General features: G+C 35.0%; 1 protein-coding gene across 5 annotated transcripts in view; it reads left to right on the plus strand.

Moving 5' to 3' along the window:
- The window catches only part of SPATA6 (spermatogenesis associated 6), a 151,373-nt gene that overhangs the window by 35,312 nt on the left and 96,790 nt on the right, over positions 1-19,271 (plus strand). For all 5 annotated transcript variants that reach the window (XM_024119740.1, XM_024119739.3, XM_028489411.2 and 2 more), the window contains 2 exons: positions 16,176-16,217; positions 17,498-17,622. In XM_024119740.1, coding sequence (XP_023975508.1) covers positions 16,176-16,217; positions 17,498-17,622 — 167 coding nt within the window. The remainder of the gene's footprint in view (positions 1-16,175; positions 16,218-17,497; positions 17,623-19,271) is intronic.

Below are 19,271 nucleotides of genomic sequence, written 5' to 3' on the forward strand. Positions count from 1 at the left end.
TCTGCCTTTCATATTTCATCAAATTATTGGCCATCTGTTCATATTTAAGAGTAGAAGACTGAAATGCTTTTGGAAGTTATGTGCCAGAGGTGCCTGGTACCACTAATTGCTAAGTCTGTTGGGGTTCCTCCTGGATGCAGATTGTCAATGTGTACTTTATTGTAGGTGATTTCTCTGGGTCATTTTATTGGAAATTATGTCACTATCTTTTTATGTCTTTTGTCTTCAGCTGGTCATATTCAGTAGAAGAATCGTTCACATATTTCTCCTAGAGGCTATATACTTGGCGACTCGTTTATAGAACCTTGTAGTGGAAGAAGCTGTAGTAAAATCTCATTGTATAGCCCAGACTCTTAATCTACCTGTTTTCATGTAGTATTACCCCTGCTGTCAGTTGTACCTGCTGTTTCCATTCCAGTGAAGACAACTACTACTACTACTTCTCCTCCTCTGTCTCTTCCTCCTAACCCTCTTCTTCCCTCTCCTTCTTCTCCTTTCCCCAATAAACTTCCATTCCCCCCCCACTCCTGCCTCTGCTCCAACTCTCTAGAGAATAACTTCCAGTCACCTGCCTGGGAATGGGGAAGGGCAGTTTCCTAGCAGTGTAAATTGGAGGAAGGATCTAGGGTTTGACTGCTTCTTCAACTTTCAATTATTACTCTGGTTTTTAGCCCCACTGATTCTGTCATTTCCAGAGGTACCTAGCACCACCAATTGCTACGTCTCTTAGGAGTTCCTTAGTATAAAATGGTTTGCTTCTAAGCTTTCCTCTCTATTGGCTTAATATTCTTTCTCCAAGCTGTTAACTCAGTTACCACTTTTGTTCAAACTGTTTTCTCTTTAGTTTTGTCATTGTGAGTTGGTATGTGTGTGTATGTTTGTGTGTTTAATCCTTTTATTCTTTTAGTGAGGGTTCAGAAGGGAACAAAAGCGAATGCATACATTTAACCTACTATCTGTAACTGGAAGCATTCATTTGTAGCTCACTGAAATATTACAGTGTGAATACCCGTGTAACTACAACCTAGGTCAAGAATTAGAACATTGCCAAAACTTCAGAAAGCCTTCCTTATACCACCTCCTAATCTCTATTTCCAATGTGTTCCACAAAGGAATTTCCATTTTAATGTCTAATATTGTCATTTAGTTTTACCTATTTTTGAACACTAAATAAATGGAATTGTAATGTGCAAATTCTTTTGTTCCTAGCTTCTTTTGCTCAGCATTTTGCTGAGAAATTGATTTGTGTTTTGATAACTAAGTCATTTATCTTTATTGCTATGTAGTATCTTCATTATGTGACTCTACTCCAATTCATTTATTCTGTTATTTACAGATATTAATGGGCATTTAGGTTATTTCTGGTTTTTGCTGTTATGAATAAAGTTGCCATAAATATTTTTGATTACATGCCTTGATGTTCATGAGCATGCACACCTATTTGGTATATATATAGAAGTGGAATTGCTGAGTCTTAGGGTCAGTATGAGTAGACAATGCCAAACAGTTTTCCAGTGTTTCTCTATCAATATACACTCTGCCATTGATGAAAGTTATGTTCTCCACATCCTTGCCAACTCCTGGCATTGCCAGACTTTTTCATTTTAGTCATTATGGTGAGTGAACAGTGGTTTCATTTTGCATTTCCGTGAAGATAAATGACATAATCTTTTTTGGACATCTTTTTGTATTTGTATGTGAAATGCTTGTCTTTTGCTCATTTCTCCTTTTGGTTGTTTATTACTTTCTTACCAATTTGTAGGAGTTCTCTGTATTTTCTAGTTAATAAGCTTTATGTCAGTTATATGTGTTGCAAGTAGCTTCTCACTCTGTGGCTTGCATTTTTAATCCATTAGTGATTCTTGTTCTTTTGGTGAACAAGTTTATTTTATTTATTTATTTATTTATTTATTTTTGCGGTACACGAGCCTCTCACTGTTGTGGCCTCTCCCGTTGCGGAGCACAGGCTCTGGATGCGCAGGCTCAGCAGCCATGGCTCACGGGCCCAGCCGCTCCGCAGCATGTGGGATCTTCCCGGACCAGGGCACGAACCCATGTCCCCTGCATCAGCAGGCAGACTCTCAACCACTGCGCCACCAGGGAAGCCCAAACAAGTTTATTTTTAATATAGTCTGACTTAATAATGTAGTTTGATTTATTAATCTTTTTCTTCGTGTTTAGTGCTTTTCTTGGGTCATGTTAAAGAATTTCTTTTCCCTACCCCAAGTTATGAAGATATTCTATATAATTTTCTAGAAGCCTTATTTCTTTACCATATACATTCAGATTTACAGTCCCCTTGGCTCCTATTTTTATATATGGTATGAAGAAGGGATAACATTTTATTTTTATTTTATGTATATCTAATTGGGCAATACCATTTGGTGAAGAAACTTTTATTCCTATTGCTCTGTAATGTTTACTTTACCACAAATTAAGTGCCTACATACATGTGGATTTTTAAAAATAGATCTTCTATTTTGTTTCATGGTCCTTGCATAAATATTATGCTTTCTTAATTACTGGAGCTTCAGTTTTGTTATCTGGTAGTTTAAGCCCTCCAGGTTTATTCTTTTTTTTTCACTTTTACTTATTTATTATTTTTTTATTGAAGTATTGTTGATTTACATTGGTGTGCCAATCTCTGCTGTACAGCAGAGGGACTCAGTTGTACACATATATACATTCTTTTTTTAAAAAATTCTTTTCCATTGTGGTTTATCACAAGATATTGAATATAGTTCCTTGTGCTATACATTAGGGCTTTGTTGTTTATCCCAGGTTTATTCTTTTTGAAGATTTTCTTAGCTGTTCTTAGTGTCTAAAGAATACTAATTTTAATCCTTAGTGTACCCTTCAATGATTATTCACATTTGTGTATATCCATAAGCACCATTCATCAAGATAGACAACATTTCCAGCATCCAAAAAGGTTTCCTTGTGCCTCTACCAGTCACAACCTCCCTCAAGATAATCACTATTCTGACTTTTTTCAGCATTGATTACTTTTGTCTGGTTTTGGACTTCATATAAATTAAATCATAAATACGTATTCCTTTGAATATAGCTTTTTTTTCACTCAGCCAAATGCCTGTGAGAATCACCTATGTTGTTGTATTTCAGTAGTTCATTCTTTTTTATTGCTCTTTAGTATTCCATTATATCAATGTACTGTAATTTATTCATTTCTTGTTAATGAGGATGGTTTTTAGTCTTGGCTTATTATGAATATTCTTATAAATATCTTTTGGTAAACATTTATACTAGTTCTCTTGGAGTGGAATTTCTGGGTCATAGAATAGGTGTATACTTAGCTTTTGTTGATACTGCTGACAGTTCCCTAAAAATAATTGTACAATTCCTTTTGAGTACTGAACATTGTATGTGAAAAATTATAGAAGTAATTGGAGGCATAACATCATGCTGTCATTCTCCAGGTAGACTTTATGTTTGACTTTTATTTCCCTTCTGTAGGCTGCTAGTGATACTAGGAATCCTCAATCATGTCAATCTAATGTCAGAGATTAAGATGATTTGACGCTGGGTTTCAATCCGTGTACAACACCAGGGTATTTCCAGTTCATCCTTATTCCTGTGATGTTGTCTTTTACAGGCTCTATCCAAACTGTGGAGAATTTATGAAGACCTGTCCTTCTTGGTATAGCCCCTGTAGTGATATTTTGCTTCTAGGTCTGTGAGACCATCACAATCTCAGCTAAGTTTATCAATCCTTCATTTGCCATTTCTGGAATTAGCAGATGCCCTTGGGGAGAAAGCAGCTCCAATGTTTGGCTCATCTCCCTGGCTTTTCTTTCTTCTCCTAGAACTTGGCCCTGTAATTCTTCACTGCCGTATTATCTTCTCTGTGCCTTCAAGTGGGTTTAAAAAAATAACTTGACCTGATTTTCTTAGTCTTCCTACTAAGATGATTGGTCTGCTTTATGTAAATTGCCATTATATGAGGCAGAAATCTGTTCCCCCTTAATATCCTTTCTACCCTCATCCTGTCTCTGTGTACTCTCCCATTTGTCTCCCCCCCATTATATCTGTTTAATTATTCTAAGTATCTGTATTTGGGCTAGTAGTGCACAGTTAATTATTACAGCTTTATATAATCCATGTTCTTTTCATTTAATAAACACACATTTATATTCCTACATGTTTATTTTTCTAGATGAACTTAAAATCATTTTTTAAGGTCTAAGATAAACCTCTTTGAATTTTAATTTTAATTATATTTTGGGAGAATTGGCTTTTTTTTTTTTTTTTTTTTTTTTTTTGTGGTATGCGGGCCTCCCTCTGCTGTGGCCTCTCCTGTTGCGGGGCACAGGCTCCGGACGCGCAGGCCCAGCGGCCATGGCTCACGGGCCCAGCCGCTCCGCGGCATGTGGGATCCTCCCAGACCAGGGCGCGAACCTGGTTCCCCTGCATCGGCAGGCGGACGCACAACCACTGCGCCACCAGGGAAGCCCCAAGAATTGGCATTTTTACATTATTCATTCTTCCCATATAGATAGGTGATGTATATTGATTTACTAAAGTTATGCTTTCTTTCAACATATTACCAAGGTTTTGGGGTTGTGTGTGAGTGTGTGTGTATGTGTGTGTGTGTGTGTGTGTGTGTGTGTGTGTGTGTGTGTGTGTCTGTGTCTGTGTATATGTATACTAGCCATACCATACATTTCTTTTTTTTAAAATTAATTAATTAATTAATTAATTTATGGCTGTGTTGGGTCTTCGTCTCTGCATGAGGGCTTTCTCCAGCTGTGGCAAGCGGGGGCCACTCTTAATCGCGGTGCACGGGCCTCTCACCATCGCAGCCTCTCTTGTTGTGTAGCACAGGTTCCAGATGCACAGGCTCAGTAATTGTGGCTCACGGGCCCAGTCGCTCTGCGGCATGTGAGATCTTCCCAGACCAGGGCTTGAACCCGTGTCCCCTGCATTGGCAGGCAGACTCTCAACCACTGCACCACCAGGGAAGCCCACATTTCTTATTATGTTTATTTCTAACTGTTATATATGTTGTGGCTTTAGAGAATAAGGTTCTTCACCTAATTTTCCTTTTTTCCCTTTTTTTATGGTTGAGACACAAGACAGTGATAAAAATATTTATCGTGTATCCAGTCATTTTGCTGAACCTTCATATTGAAGACTGCTAATGTCTTTTCAGTGTATTTCAAATATTTATCCATGATTAGTTTAAATATTAAAAAATATTGTTAATTTGTCTTTCAATCAGAGCATGTAGCCTATAATATTACTGCTTCTTGGAATTTATTGATGTTTTCCCTGAGCATCTGGGATAGGAATCAAATATAGTCATGACATGGCTGCTTAAAAAGCTATATCCTGGGCTTCCCTGGTGGCGCAGTGGTTGAGAGTCCGCCTGCTGATGCAGGGGACACGGGTTCGTGCCCCGGTCCGGGAAGATCCCACATGCCGTGGAGCGGCTGGGCCCGTGAGCCATGGCCGCTGAGCCTGCGCATCCGGAGCCTGTGCTCCGCAACGGGAGAGGCCACAACAGTGAGAGGCCCGCGTACCGAAAAAAAAAAAAAAAAAAAAAGGTTATGTCCTTTTTGTGTTGGTAAAAACATTTGAAACTTTCTATATCTTACTTTAACTTATTTATTTCATTATGTCAGGTATTACATCAAAGCTGACATATAGGAGATTCTTAATAAATGTCCATTCATGGGTCAGTGCTACAACTTGCCTTCCTGGCTTTTTTTACTAGGTTAATTTGGTATTGCTGATGGGCTCTCATAACCTTCAGATTGATGCTAACACAAGTTATTTCTCAGTACTACCTTTCAGTCCTTTTACTTCTTGGAGAACTTCCTTTTTAATTTATCTTGTAGATATTTTAAACATATTCATTTCTCTTATTAGATGTCTCTGTTTAAACTCCAGCCTTCTTAAGATGAACAGATGACTACTTCTTACTTCACTGACTAAAGTTGAGGCCATGTTAGTGAATCACTTCAGTTTACTTCTCCCTTCTTCTAAATGTCATCTACATCGTTTCTCATTCTTATCGCCTTTCTCCTGGTCCTGGAGGATGAGGTTTCTGCATTCTGCTCAAGATTATTCTACTTGTCCCTCTTATTCATCTCCTCGTGCCATCTCTAGTATCTTGATCATTAGATTTTTTTCCCTTTGTGTTTGCAATGTCTCTCTTGCTAACCCTCACACTGTATAAATGTTATATGTTTACATCTTTAAAAGATATTTCCTGTCTTCATCCTCATCCTCATTTAGCTACTATCCTATCTCTTTATTCTACTCCTCATTCAAAATATAACTTCCTTACCTCACTGTATATTTTGTAAATTACTGCTTTCTAGTTCTAGTAGAGTTGTTAATGAAAACAGTGCAGGCTGAGCTCAAATCTCAGCTCAGGAATTTATGTTTGGTAAACTTAACCATTAGTCTCTACTTGTTATCTGTAAAATGGAAATAATGGCTTGTTAGGGTTGTTTTAGGGATTTGTTTGAAGCTCATAGGAACTCAGTCAGTCCTGACACACAGAAGATGTTCTCTAAATGGTAGTAAATACTATTATTTTGACTATCCATATCCTTTTTTTAAAAATGTAGTTTTCTACTTTGTAATAATGTTTTTCAAATAGTTGAGATTACAGAATAAGTGACATCAGAAAAAATATAGTGTTAGTATGTTTATCCTAAGTTTGTTTAATTTGTTTGATTTCTAATAACATTTTATATTCAGATATTTTCTAAAGGATAGGGTTTTACTTTGTGATCAGATATTATAATTATTGTAAGTGCAATAGACCAAGTTTCTTAAATGCCAGTCTCTTATTTCAGTATCATCTTTAGCATTAGTTCTTTTCTGTTCTTCCATTTATTGATAATAGGATGAGAAACAGCATGATGTATTCATGGAATATGCTGTGTGATTCAAGGGGTGATAGAAAAGTCTTCCAAAACAAAAGTTGCTTATCCACTGGCTTATGATAAAATTTGTTTTTTAAAACTTTTTGATTGCCTCTGCAGATTCAGTCACTGTGAGAGAATATAGGGGATTCAGAAGTGAATAAAATATAGGCCGTTTGTTCAAATGAGTGTCCATCTTAACAAAATAAGGATCAGACATGTAAATAAATAATCAGAATCCTTGTATATGTGCACTGGATTTGAGAAGGTCAGAGAACTGTTGGATACAACATTCACATGGAAGTTGACATTGTTCAAAATTATGGCAAGTCTTAGGTTTGAGAGGAAGATAAGCCTGTTTTATCTTCGGTGAAAAAGTGGTAGGGACCTTGAAGTTAAGAGATTGTAGTGAGAAGGAGGATGAGCAGTTGACAAAATCAGATGGCATGAGACTAAAAGGAGAGGATTAACTTCTTGGTAAGAGCCTAGTGCTTCTACTATCCTCTTTTTAAAACTTTTATTATTGTTATTTTAAAGAAAAATTAATATATGTTCAGTTTACAAATTATAGGATATATGGAGGAATTCTGAAAATTTTAAACTGATTTTATTTAGATAACTAAATAACATTTGAAGGAGGAATATGAAGTTGAACATGTAGAATGTGTGTCTCTTATTTTAGAATTTCTGATGGAAAAGGCAGAAGAGAACTTTAACAAAAAACAGCATAATGGGAGCTCTCACGGTGATGCTATTAGAGCACACACACACAACTTTCTCTAATCAAAAACGTAAAACTTTTTTAGAGAAAATTTTATAAATATACAAAAGTGGACACTAAAAGAGAATAATGAACCCCCTCGTACTCATCACTTAGCTCAATAATTATCAACTCATGGCTAATGTTGTTTTAACTATATGTCTCTACTTCATCACCCTTTTCCAGATTATTTTGAAGCAACTCTCAGACATCATATGCTTTTATCTATTAGATATCAATATATAAAATATAGGAACAGTACCATATCATACCTAAAAATGAACATTTTTTTTAATATTAAATATCAATTTAGTTCACATTTCCTCAACTATCTTATAACTTAAAAAATAAGTTTGAATTGGGATAAAAATAAGGTCCATACATCATGATTGGTTGATGTCTCTCAAGCATGTATATTCCTCTGTTAATTTTTTTCTTTTGTGTAGCAGTCTTTTTTTTTTTTTTTTACGGTACACGGGCCTCTCACTGTTGTGGCTTCTCCCGTTGCAGAGTGCAGGCTCTGGACGCGCAGGCTCAGTGGCCATGGTTCACGGGCCTAGCCACTCTGCGGCATGTGGGATCTTCCCATACCGGGGCACGAACCCGTGTCCCCTGCATCGGCAGGTGGACTCTCAACCACTGCGCCACCAGGGAAGCCCATGTGTAGCAGTCTTTAATATCTTTACTACATTATTTTTCTAGGTATTTCACACTTTTAAACAAGATTATAATGTCATTCCTAACTGTTGCTAACATATAAAAAAATATATTATTTGGCATATTTACCTTGTTTCCAGCAACCTCACTATAGGTATTGATTTAAAAAATGTCTTTAGGTTCCTTTGGACTTTTTATGTACACAATCACATTGTAAATGATGAGAATTATAGCTTTTCTTTTGTTATAGTTATATCTTTTATTTCTTTTTATTGCTTTATTATGCTTTCACTGGTTCAGAACTCCAATAAAATGTTGAAGTGAATGATAGTACTGATAGCAGTGAATGAAGTGAATGTCTCATTCCTGATCTCGGAGAGACAACTTCAACATTTCATCACTTGGTATGATGTTTGTTTTAGGTTTTTGGCAGATACTCTTTATTAGATTAAAAAAGTTCTTTTCTATTTCTAGTTTGCTAAGATTTTTATGTGAAAATGAATGATTATTAACTTTTATGAAATATTGCTTCTTTTTTCTGTTCAGGTGGTGAATTATGTTGCTTTAGTTTTGAATATTAAACAATATTAATATATTTATGGATTTGATTAGATAATATTTTATATAGGAGTTTTACATTTCTGTTTATGAAATAGATTGCCTGTCATTTTCCTTTCTTGTAAGGTTCTTGTCAGGTTTTAGTATTAAGGCTTTGCTGGGCTTATAAAGTAAGCTGAGAAGTGTTCCTTCTTTTACTAGTCTGCAAGAGTATGCATGTAATCAGCATTATTTTCTTCCTTAAAAGTTTGAAAATTCACCAGTGAAGTCATCTGTCTTAGTGTTTTCTTTGTTGTAAGGTTTTAAATAATGGATTGTTTATGTGTGTGTGCATCTACACATATATCTGTATGTACACACATATATACACAACTATTCAATTTTTTCTATATCTCCATAAGTTTTAAGTTTCCTTTTTGTAGGAACTTGATTTTTTTAATATATCAGATTATTTTGAAGTAAATCTCAGATATCATATATCCTTTCATTTATAGATATGGATCTCTAAAATAAAGGAATGCCTAAAAATGAACAACTTCTTAGTATCATCAAATATCCACTCAGTTCACATTTCCCCAATTGTTCTATAATTGTTTAATCATATTTGGTTTGACAATGATTCAGATAAGACACATTCAATACATTTGTAGCATGAAATTATTCGTAATGCCTTAGGATTTTAAAATATCTCTATGTCTTTCTTTTCATTCCTGATATTAGTAATTTGTGTCTTTTCTCTTGAACAGTCTTGCCAGGCATTTATCAACTGGTGAATTGAACCTTTTATTATTTTGATGCTTTTGCTTTAATGATGACTTTATCTCTTATAGTATAGCCAAACCAGCTTTCTTTTAGTTGTCACATGTTATATATTTGTCTATATTTTTGTCTTCTGTTTTTCTGTATTCTTACATTTTACATGTATCTTATGAGTGGTACTTGGAGAGAGGTTTTTGTTTTGTTTTGTTTTAATCTAATCTGTCTTTCAATTGGACCATTTAGAGTATTTCTAAAAATGCATGATATAATTATAGGGATTAGTGGTTATCAGGGATTAGAGATGGATTGGGGAGGGAGGTGGATGTGGTTACAAAAGGGCAACATAAGAGATCATGTGGTGGTGGAGCTATTCTGTATCCTGGCTGTGGTGGTGAATACACAAACCTACACACCTGATAAAAGTGTATAGAACTAAATATAGACATACACATTCACATACAAATGAGTACAATTAAAACTTTTAATCTGGATAAAATAAGTAGATTGTATCAGTGTCACAGTGGTTGTGATATATTTTATTATAGTTTTGCAAGTTGTTACCACTGGGGGAAGCTGGATAAAGGGTATATGGGATCTCTGTATTCTGACAATTTGTTGTGAATCCTCATTATCTAAAAACGTTAAATTAAAAAAATGTTTTTACTGATATGTTTTGGTGTAAATCTACCATATTGTTATCTGCTTTTTATTTGTTTGGATTGTTGAATATTAGTGCTTTTCTTTTTCTACTTTACTGTTTTTTAATAGTTTTTAAAAAATATTTATTTATTTATTTGGCTGCGCCAGGTCTTAGTTGTGGCACTCGTGATCCTTAGTTGCAGCATGTGGGATCTTCAGTTGTGGCATGCAAACTCTTAGTTGCAGCATGTGGGATTTAGTTCCCTGACTAGGGAAAGAACCCGAGCACGGAGTCTTAGCCACTGGACCACCAGGGAAGTCCTCTACTTTTCTTTGAATTAACTATTTTTTGCTTTTTCATTTCTACACTTTTATTAGCTTGAGGGTACATGTTCTTTAACTATTTTGTTTTTTTAATGTTTAGTATAGAGATTACAGCATGCATGCTTGAGTTTTCAGAGTTGTGTACATATTTTTATTTTAACCTCTTCTAGGACAATGAAGAACCTACAACTACTTAACTTCTAGATTATATGTTATTTTTTGTCATGCATTTTAACTTAGTGTGCAATGAGACTACACAGAATATTATTGCTATTATTGTATAGGCATCATTCATTTCACTTTACAACTGTATTTTACCTTTTTGGTTGCTCTTTATTTCCTTTCATTTTTTAAGCTTCTCAGTTTATTGTGTCTTTCTGAAGAATATCCTTTCATAATTCCTTTCTTATAGTCTTTTGATGATAGATATCTTGATTTTTATTTATCTGAAAATGTCTTTATTTTACCTTTTTTGAAGTATATTTTTGCTGAATATTGATAGGACTGTCTTCCAGCCCTTAGAAAATACTATTGCATTGTCTTTTTCTCCCTTAGTTTCTGTTGAGAAATCATCTGTTAATTTTATTGTTACTTCTTTAAAGGTATTTTGTCATTTTCTGCTGGCTTCTTTTAACATATTCTCTTATGTCTTTGCTTTCCTGTAGTTTTACTTTGATGTGCCCAACTCTGTGTGTGTGTGTGTTTTAAAAATTTGTTCTGCTTGGTGTTTGTATCTTGGTATCTTTCTTCAGATAAATTCTGAGATATTAACTTTTCAAATATTTCTTTTGCCCTTTTCTCTTCTCTCCTTTTACAAATCCAGTGCACATTGTTAGATCCTCTTACTCTATCCTTTTTTTTTTTTCCCTTTTTTTATTACTCCAACCTTCTGGCTTTCTGTGCCTCTCTCAAGATATTTATTTTTGTCTTCCAATTCCATAATTCTCTCTTGGGTCATTTGTAATCTTCTGGTAAATCCGTTTGTTGTGGTTAATTTTTGGTTATTTTTTAGCTAAAAAATTTCCACTTGGTTCTTTGTAACGGTTTCTAGTTCTCTGCTGACATTCTCAATCTTATATTTTATTTTCTTGAGCATATTAAGCATATTTTAAGTTACAGCCTGGTAACTAATTTTTCTGGATCTCTTGTTGATCTGTTTTTATTATTTCCTGTATTTCTCTTGTGTTTTGATCCCAATGGTCTTTTTTTCCTAAATATCTGGCCGATTTTCATTAAATGTCAGATTTTGTATGTAAGAATTTTAGAAATAATTTGAAACCTTAGATGAAGATATTTTCCTTCAGACAAGATTTATGATTGTTTCTAGAGGGCACTAGCAATTCTGGATCAACTTAATTTAGACAGGATTTGGGATGATTCAGATTTAAGCCTAAGTTCTTAGTTGGCTGTCTTAGTCCATTTGGGCTGATATAACAAAATACCATAGACTGGGTGGCTTATAAATAATAGAAGTTTATTTCTCATACTTCTGAAGTCTGGGAAATCCCAGATCAAGGAGCCAGCAGATTTGGTGTCTGGTGAGGGTCCCCTTTCTGTTCATAGAATGCCATTTTCTCTCTGTGTCCTCACGTGGCAGAAAGGGCAAGGAAGTTCTCTGGGGTCTTTTGGGCACCAGTGGCACTAATGGGCACTAATCTCTTTAATGAAGGCTTTGCCCTAATAACCTCCCAAAAGCCCTAACTCTAAATATCACATTGGGGGTTATGATTTCAACATATGAATTTTGAGGGGATGCAGATATTCAGTGTATAGCATTGGTTATCTATTTTTAGTTTACTCTTTACTCTCTTTTTTTTAACTTTTTTAAAATTAGAGTATAGTTGCTTTACAATATTGTGTTAGTTTATACTGTACAGCAAAGTGGATCAGCTATATGTATACACATTTCCCCTCATTTTTGGATTCCCTTCTCATTTAGGTCACCATAGAGCACTGAGTGGAGTTCCCTGTGCCATACAGTAGGTTCATATTAGTTATCTATTTTATACATAGTGTCAATAGTGTATATATGTCAATCACAATCTCTCAATTCATCCCACATCCCCCTTTCTCCCTTGGTATCTATATGTTTGTTCTCTATTTCTGTGTCTCTATTTCTGCTTTGTAAATAAGATTGCCTATACCAATTTTTTCAGATTCCACATATATGCATTAATATATATTTGTTTTTCTCTTTCTGACTTACTTCACTCTGTATGACAGACTCTGGGTCCATCCATGTCTCTACAAATGACCCAATTTCATTCCTTTTTATAGCTAATATTCCATTGTATATATGTACCACATCTTCTTTATCCATTCCTCTGTCACTGGATATTTAGGTTTCTTCCATGTCCTGGCTATTGTAAATAGTGCTGTAATGAACATTGGGGTGCATGTGTCTTTTCAAAATGGTTTACCTTTTCAAGATTCAGTCCTATAGCCTAGCCATTTTATCAGGCCATTTTCTCTTAACTGCAGACCTCCCTTCTCATCTCTTCCCAAGGTCATGATACTCCAATTTTTGTTTGAGCTTATCAAAAGCTATACTCAGCTTCTTAGCCTCTTAGCTACCTCTGTCAGAACTGTCAGATACCCAAAAGGAAAAGTAACCTCAAATACCAGGCTTATCTCTCTGTGTTTACTTCTTTTTAAAAAAATAATACAGATACATATTTTTAAATTTTATATATATATTTTTGGCTGTGTTTGGTCTTCGTTGCTGCATGTAGGCTTTCTCTAGTTGTGGCGAGCGGGTGCTACTCCTCATTGTGGTGCACCGGCTTCTCATTGCAGTGGCTTCTCTTGTTGCGGAGCATGGGCTCTGGGCACACGGGCTTCAGTAGTTGCAGCACACAGGCTCAGTAGTTGCGGCACGTGGGCCCTAGAGTGTGCGGGCTTCAGTAGTTGCGGTACACGGGCTCAGTAGTTGTGCCGCATGGGCTTAGTTGCCCCGTGGCATGTGGGATCTTCCCAGACCAGGGACTGAACCCACGTCGCCTGCATTGGCAGGCAGATTCTTAACCACTGCGTCACCAGGGAAGTCCTGTGTTTACTTCATATACTGAGTTTCAGACTTGCAATTTTTTTACTACCTTGTTAGGTTTCTCCTGCCTTCAAGCAGATTTTTTAGTTATCTACCTTTTCAAGTCGATTTTAGCAGGAGGTTTGTTTTTGAACCTTCTAATCTCTCAGATTACCCTGCTGTGTTCCATTTAGAGCCTTCATACATCCTGTTCCTCCTGCTTGAAAACCTCTAGTTTCCCACTCCCCTAACTCCTAGTTTACACCTATTCATGCTATGGGTCAAGTCCTGAAGAGCTCTTCCTCAGCCTACACTGACTCCCTGACAAGATTATCTTGTTATACTCTCTTATAGCACTACCTGAATGCCTTTATTGTACTTGTAGTTTATAATTATATATTTATTTGTGTCTTTATTTCATTTAATGTTTGCCTTTTCAACACAATGTCAGGTGCTTGAGGAATAGGACTGTTATCAGTTTTTTTTTTCTTATTACAGACCCGAATGATAAGCTACAAGGAATATTTAATATTTCTTCAAAAACTGGACATATAAGTATTGGGTTAAATGACTCAGATTTCCCTTGGATGAAAATAGCAGAATTTAAAGAAAGAAAAAGATTATATCCATGGGTTCTTAGAAGGTAGAAAGGGCATAATTTATATTTTATTTTTATTTTTAAAATTTATTATAAAGTACTTCAGACATATTAAAAGTGTGAGTTTTGTAATATACCTAGCTGTACTCACCAGTCTGCTTAAGAAATAGGCATAATTTATTTTTATAAAAATATACAGAGAGCCCAGAAATATACCTCTATAAATATAGTCAACTGATCTTTGACAAAGGAGCAAAGGCAATACAATGAAACAAAGATAGTTTCTTCAGTAAATGGTGCTAGAACAATTGGACATCCACATGCGCAAAAAAAAAAAAAGGAATCCAGATACAGACCATACACCCTTCACAAAAATTAACTCTAAAAGGATCATAGACCTAACTGGAAAATGCAAAACTGTAAAACTCCTAGAAGATAGCATAGGAGAAAACCTAGACGATCTTGGGTATGGTGATGCCTTTTTCGATAAAACACCAAAGATACCATAGTGTCGTCTTTGAAAGAAACTATGAAAAAAATAATTGATAAGCTGGATTGCAGTTAAGTTAAAAACTTTTGCTCTGTGAAAGACAAAATCAAGAGAATTAGAAGACCAGCCACAGGTTGGAAAAAATGTATTTGCAAAATCACATCTGATAAAGGACTATTATCTAAAATATGAAAAGAACTCTTAAAATTCAACCATAAGAAAACAAACAGCCCTTTTAAAAAATGGGCTAAATACCTTAACAGACACCTCACCAAAGAAGATATACAGATGGCAAATAAGCACATGAAAAGATACTTCACATTATATGTCATTAAGGAAATGCAAATTAAAACGAGATACCTGTACATTCCTAGAATTGCCACAATCTGGAGCAGTGACAGAATCAAATGCTGGTGAGCATGCAGAGTAACAGGAACTCTCACTTATTGCTGGCGGGAATGCGAAATGGCACAGCTGCTTTGGAAGACAGTTTGGCGGTTTCTTCCAAAACTGAACATACTCTTTCCATATGATCCAGCAATACTGCTCTTTGGTATTTATGCAAAGAGTTGAAAATTTATGTCTACACAAAAACCTGCACGTGGATGTTTGTAGCAGCTCTGTTCATAATTGCCAAAACTTGGAAGCAACCGATGTCTTTCAGTAGGTAAATGGATAAATAAACTGTGGAATAACCAGACAATGGAATATTATTCAGCATTAAAAAGGAATGAGATATCAAACCATAAAAATACATGGAGGAACCTTGAATGCATATTACTGAGTGAAAGAAGCCAATCTGAAAAGGCTATATACTGTATGATTTCAAGTATATGACATTCTGGAGAAGGCAAAACTGTGGAGACAATAAAAAGACAGTGATTGTGGTGGGCGGAGGGTGGGTTGTGGGGAGGAGAGAGATAAATAACCAGAGAACAGAGGAGCAGGGCAGTGAAAATACTTTATATGATATTATAAAGATGGATAATGTCATTATACATTCATCTAAACCCACAGAATGTACATCAACAAGAGTGAACCCTAAGGTAAACTGTGGACTTTGGGTGATTATGATGTGTCAGTGTAGGTTCATCCTTGGTAAAAAATGTACCAATTCTGTGAATGATGTTGATAGTGGGGAGGCTATGCATGTTTTGGAGGGCAGGGGATATAGGGGAAATCTGTGTACCTCCCTCTCAATTTTGTTGTCAACGTAAATAAAACTGCTCTAAAAAAATAAAGTCTTAAAAAAATCAGAAAAAAACCTAGAAAGATTAATTTCTACCAGAGATTAATAAATCCACAAGATACATAGCAACCAAAAAATATACACAGTATACTAAGATATAAACATCTATGTAGTCTACTGAGCAATTACTTTGGCTTTTAGGTACTTCTGTGGTAAAGTAATTAGTTATTGTTTATTATAAATTTGTTTATTTACGGAAATTTTTCTTTTAAACTTTCAGATGATACAGCATTGTTTGAGTTGATTCAGCTAGTTCCGCCAGGTACTGTATTGTATTTTGATAAGGTAATTGACATCTGAACTCATTTCAATGAAATGCTTTTTAAAAAATCTCATCTTTTCCCCTTCTTCCCAAATTAAGAGCAATGTTGAGTCTCTAGCATTGGTCTACTATGCATAAAATGTCAATAGGCCAAAATAATATATATAGAAAGATTGACATAAATTATATTTGAACACATTGTTCTAAAGTTGAATAGTCATAATTTAAAGTGGGAAATAACCCAATATGATCCTAGCATATTTTGTGACATTCATAAAAATTAACTTCTTTAAGATTTTGTGATTTTCCTAAACCAATATGCTTTTGCTGATAAAGTAGTTCATTATCTTTGTTTTTGTGTATTGACTGTTATTGGGAATGTAGGGGAATTAAAACTGTACCTACTTAATAAACAGTACAGATCCCTGCAGTAGGTAGAGTTAAAATCTGAAGGATAGTTTTATTATTTATTTTATTTTATTTTATTTTTTTGCGGTACGCGGGCCTCTCACTGTGTGGCCTCTCCTGTTGCGGAGCACAGGCTCCAGACATGCAGGCTCAGCGGCCATGGCTCATGGGCCCAGCCGCTCCGCGGCATGTGGGATCTTCCCGGACCGGGGCACAAACCCACGTCCCCTGCATCGGCAGGCGGACTCTCAACCACTGTGCCACCAGGGAAGCCCCAGGATAGTTTTATTTTTATTATTGATTTCTATGATTATAGAAGACTCTATCTTAAATCCTTATTTTATGTGAGAAATAGGGAACTATATTTTATTGAAAGCTAATAGTCTAAAATTTTTGAATATCACATATATACCTAATTCAGGTAATCACAAGTTCTATAAAATGTCTATAGTTTTTTCAATATGTAACCTAATATCTCATAATGGCAGGTAGAAAAGAATGGAAGATGGAAAAAAAATTCTGGGATGGTAATTAAGTTTTATATGTATAAATGTTATGTCAGTTTGATATGTTTAAAAGGATTTTCTTTTCTAGGAACTCATATGTACTTAAAAAGTTTACATGAACATCCCCTTTCTACAAAAGGGGGAGGGATAATTAGTAGTATGTATGACATTTCTGAATAAGGAAATGTGTTAATTCGTTTAACATAACTTTATTTTAATTTCCCTTTCATAGAAAAAAAATTAAGTCCATGACCCTGAAGCAGGTATTTCATTAAGGCATCAGGCATTATATATTTGTACTTGATGATATTGTTTCTAAATAGCATATTTTGTTATAATTTGAATCATAGGATATCTTTCTTGTAGTGGGTGAAACACTGTCTACATATGATGAGAATACACGAGATTTCATGTTCCCGGGTCCAAATCAAATTTCTGGACACCATGACTCAAACCGCCAGGTTACTATGAGGAGGATTTCTGGCCTTCGTGTAAGTGCTTACTATTTTCTTAATCAAGTCGTGATGCAAGATCATTGTCAAAAACCACCACATAGCCCTCAATATCTGAAATGTGAAGATGTAATTCAAAGTTTAATTTAGTTTAAAACATAATTGCTTTATGAAATTATGATGTTATTTTAAACATACTGAAACCTAAATGAAACTACTTTAACAAAATGCACGCCTCTACCTTCCAAAATTAACAAGCATTATTTTGCCTTATATTCTTCAGATTTCTCTCCTCTTCTTCTCCCCCTTTCCTCCCCTCCCCACTGTCCCTATGTCTTTGTCTCTCTTCTCTTTGTTTTTCTCCCAAAAGAATGGCCAATAAATATTTGAAAACATGTGCAATCCCATTAGCATTTAGGAAAGTTCAAATTAAAACAATCATATGATTTCATTTTTATAGCCATAAGATTGGTAAAATTTAATAAATCTGACAAATGTCTAAAGCATGGAAAAATGGAAGCTTGTATATGTTGCTATGTCATGTAAATTGGAACAGCCACAATTCAGGATTATCTAGTAAAGGCCAAGATTCTCAGAGCCTATGACCTTCTAGGTATATAGCTTTAAGATGTATTCTGTCTGGCATACTAAGAGCCTTCTTAGGAATGTTCGTTTGTAGCATTGTTCATAGTAATGAAAAATGGCAATAATTGAAATATGCATTAGTAAGAGTTTGGATAGAGTAATTATTATATGTTCATGTAATGGAAGTATGTATTCATACACGTAAAAGTGAAAACTGCATTAAGTGATAGCCAACTCTCATCTTTTCCTGCAACTTCTTCAGTTTTATTGGATAATTAATAATATTTTTATTCCTGAAAATTCCTTCTGCCTAGAGAGACTGAGTGAAGCCCCTGCTGTTTCAAAGAAGAAAAAAGTAAAAGTTGTCTAGGTTGAAATTATTTGGACAAATATTTTTCACTAACTTTAGGAGATATTAGAGCAGTAAGGAAATTGGGGTGCTACATGAGCCAATATGGTGAATTAAGTAACTTCTCCTGTATTTCCTGTAGGAAATAGCAAATTTCAGCTTGCTGAAAGTATAAAAGTTGACTAGCAAATAAATCTATTAAAATATACCTCCTTTGGGATATTTTCAGTGTCCATTAGCCCAAAAAGTCTTCCAAGAATGTTTCAGGGACTTTCTAGAAGCCTGCAATGAAAAAAAATCTGATTTTAAAATTAAAGTTTTTTTAAAAGTAATTAAAAATGCTGTATTATACCAAATTGGCAATATAAACATAAGAATATGGACCATTAACAGGTATTTTTCTTTATTGAATTTGAGTTACTTTCATATATATCAAAAAAGTTTGGATTACTAAGGCAAAAAGTCTATATATATTGTTAAAAGATAAATTGGGGCATATTAAGAATTTTGAGTTTATTTGAGCAAAAATTGATTTGATTCAAGCAGCATCCAATCTAGCAGATAGAAAGAAGCTCCAAGGAGCTGTGCAAAATGAACGATTTTTATATCCAGAAGGGAGGAGGAACAAGGAAATTATACTAGGCCAAAAAGTATGTTGATTATTGCAAGGTTCCTTTCATTTAGGGGATGGCAGAGGGTCTAATCAGATGGATTACCTAGTGAGTGCTAATCAGGCGATTCCTGATTGACTGGT

This window comes from Physeter macrocephalus, chromosome 4, assembly GCF_002837175.3.
Source record: "Physeter macrocephalus isolate SW-GA chromosome 4, ASM283717v5, whole genome shotgun sequence".
NCBI classification, from domain to species: Eukaryota; Metazoa; Chordata; class Mammalia; order Artiodactyla; family Physeteridae; genus Physeter; species Physeter macrocephalus.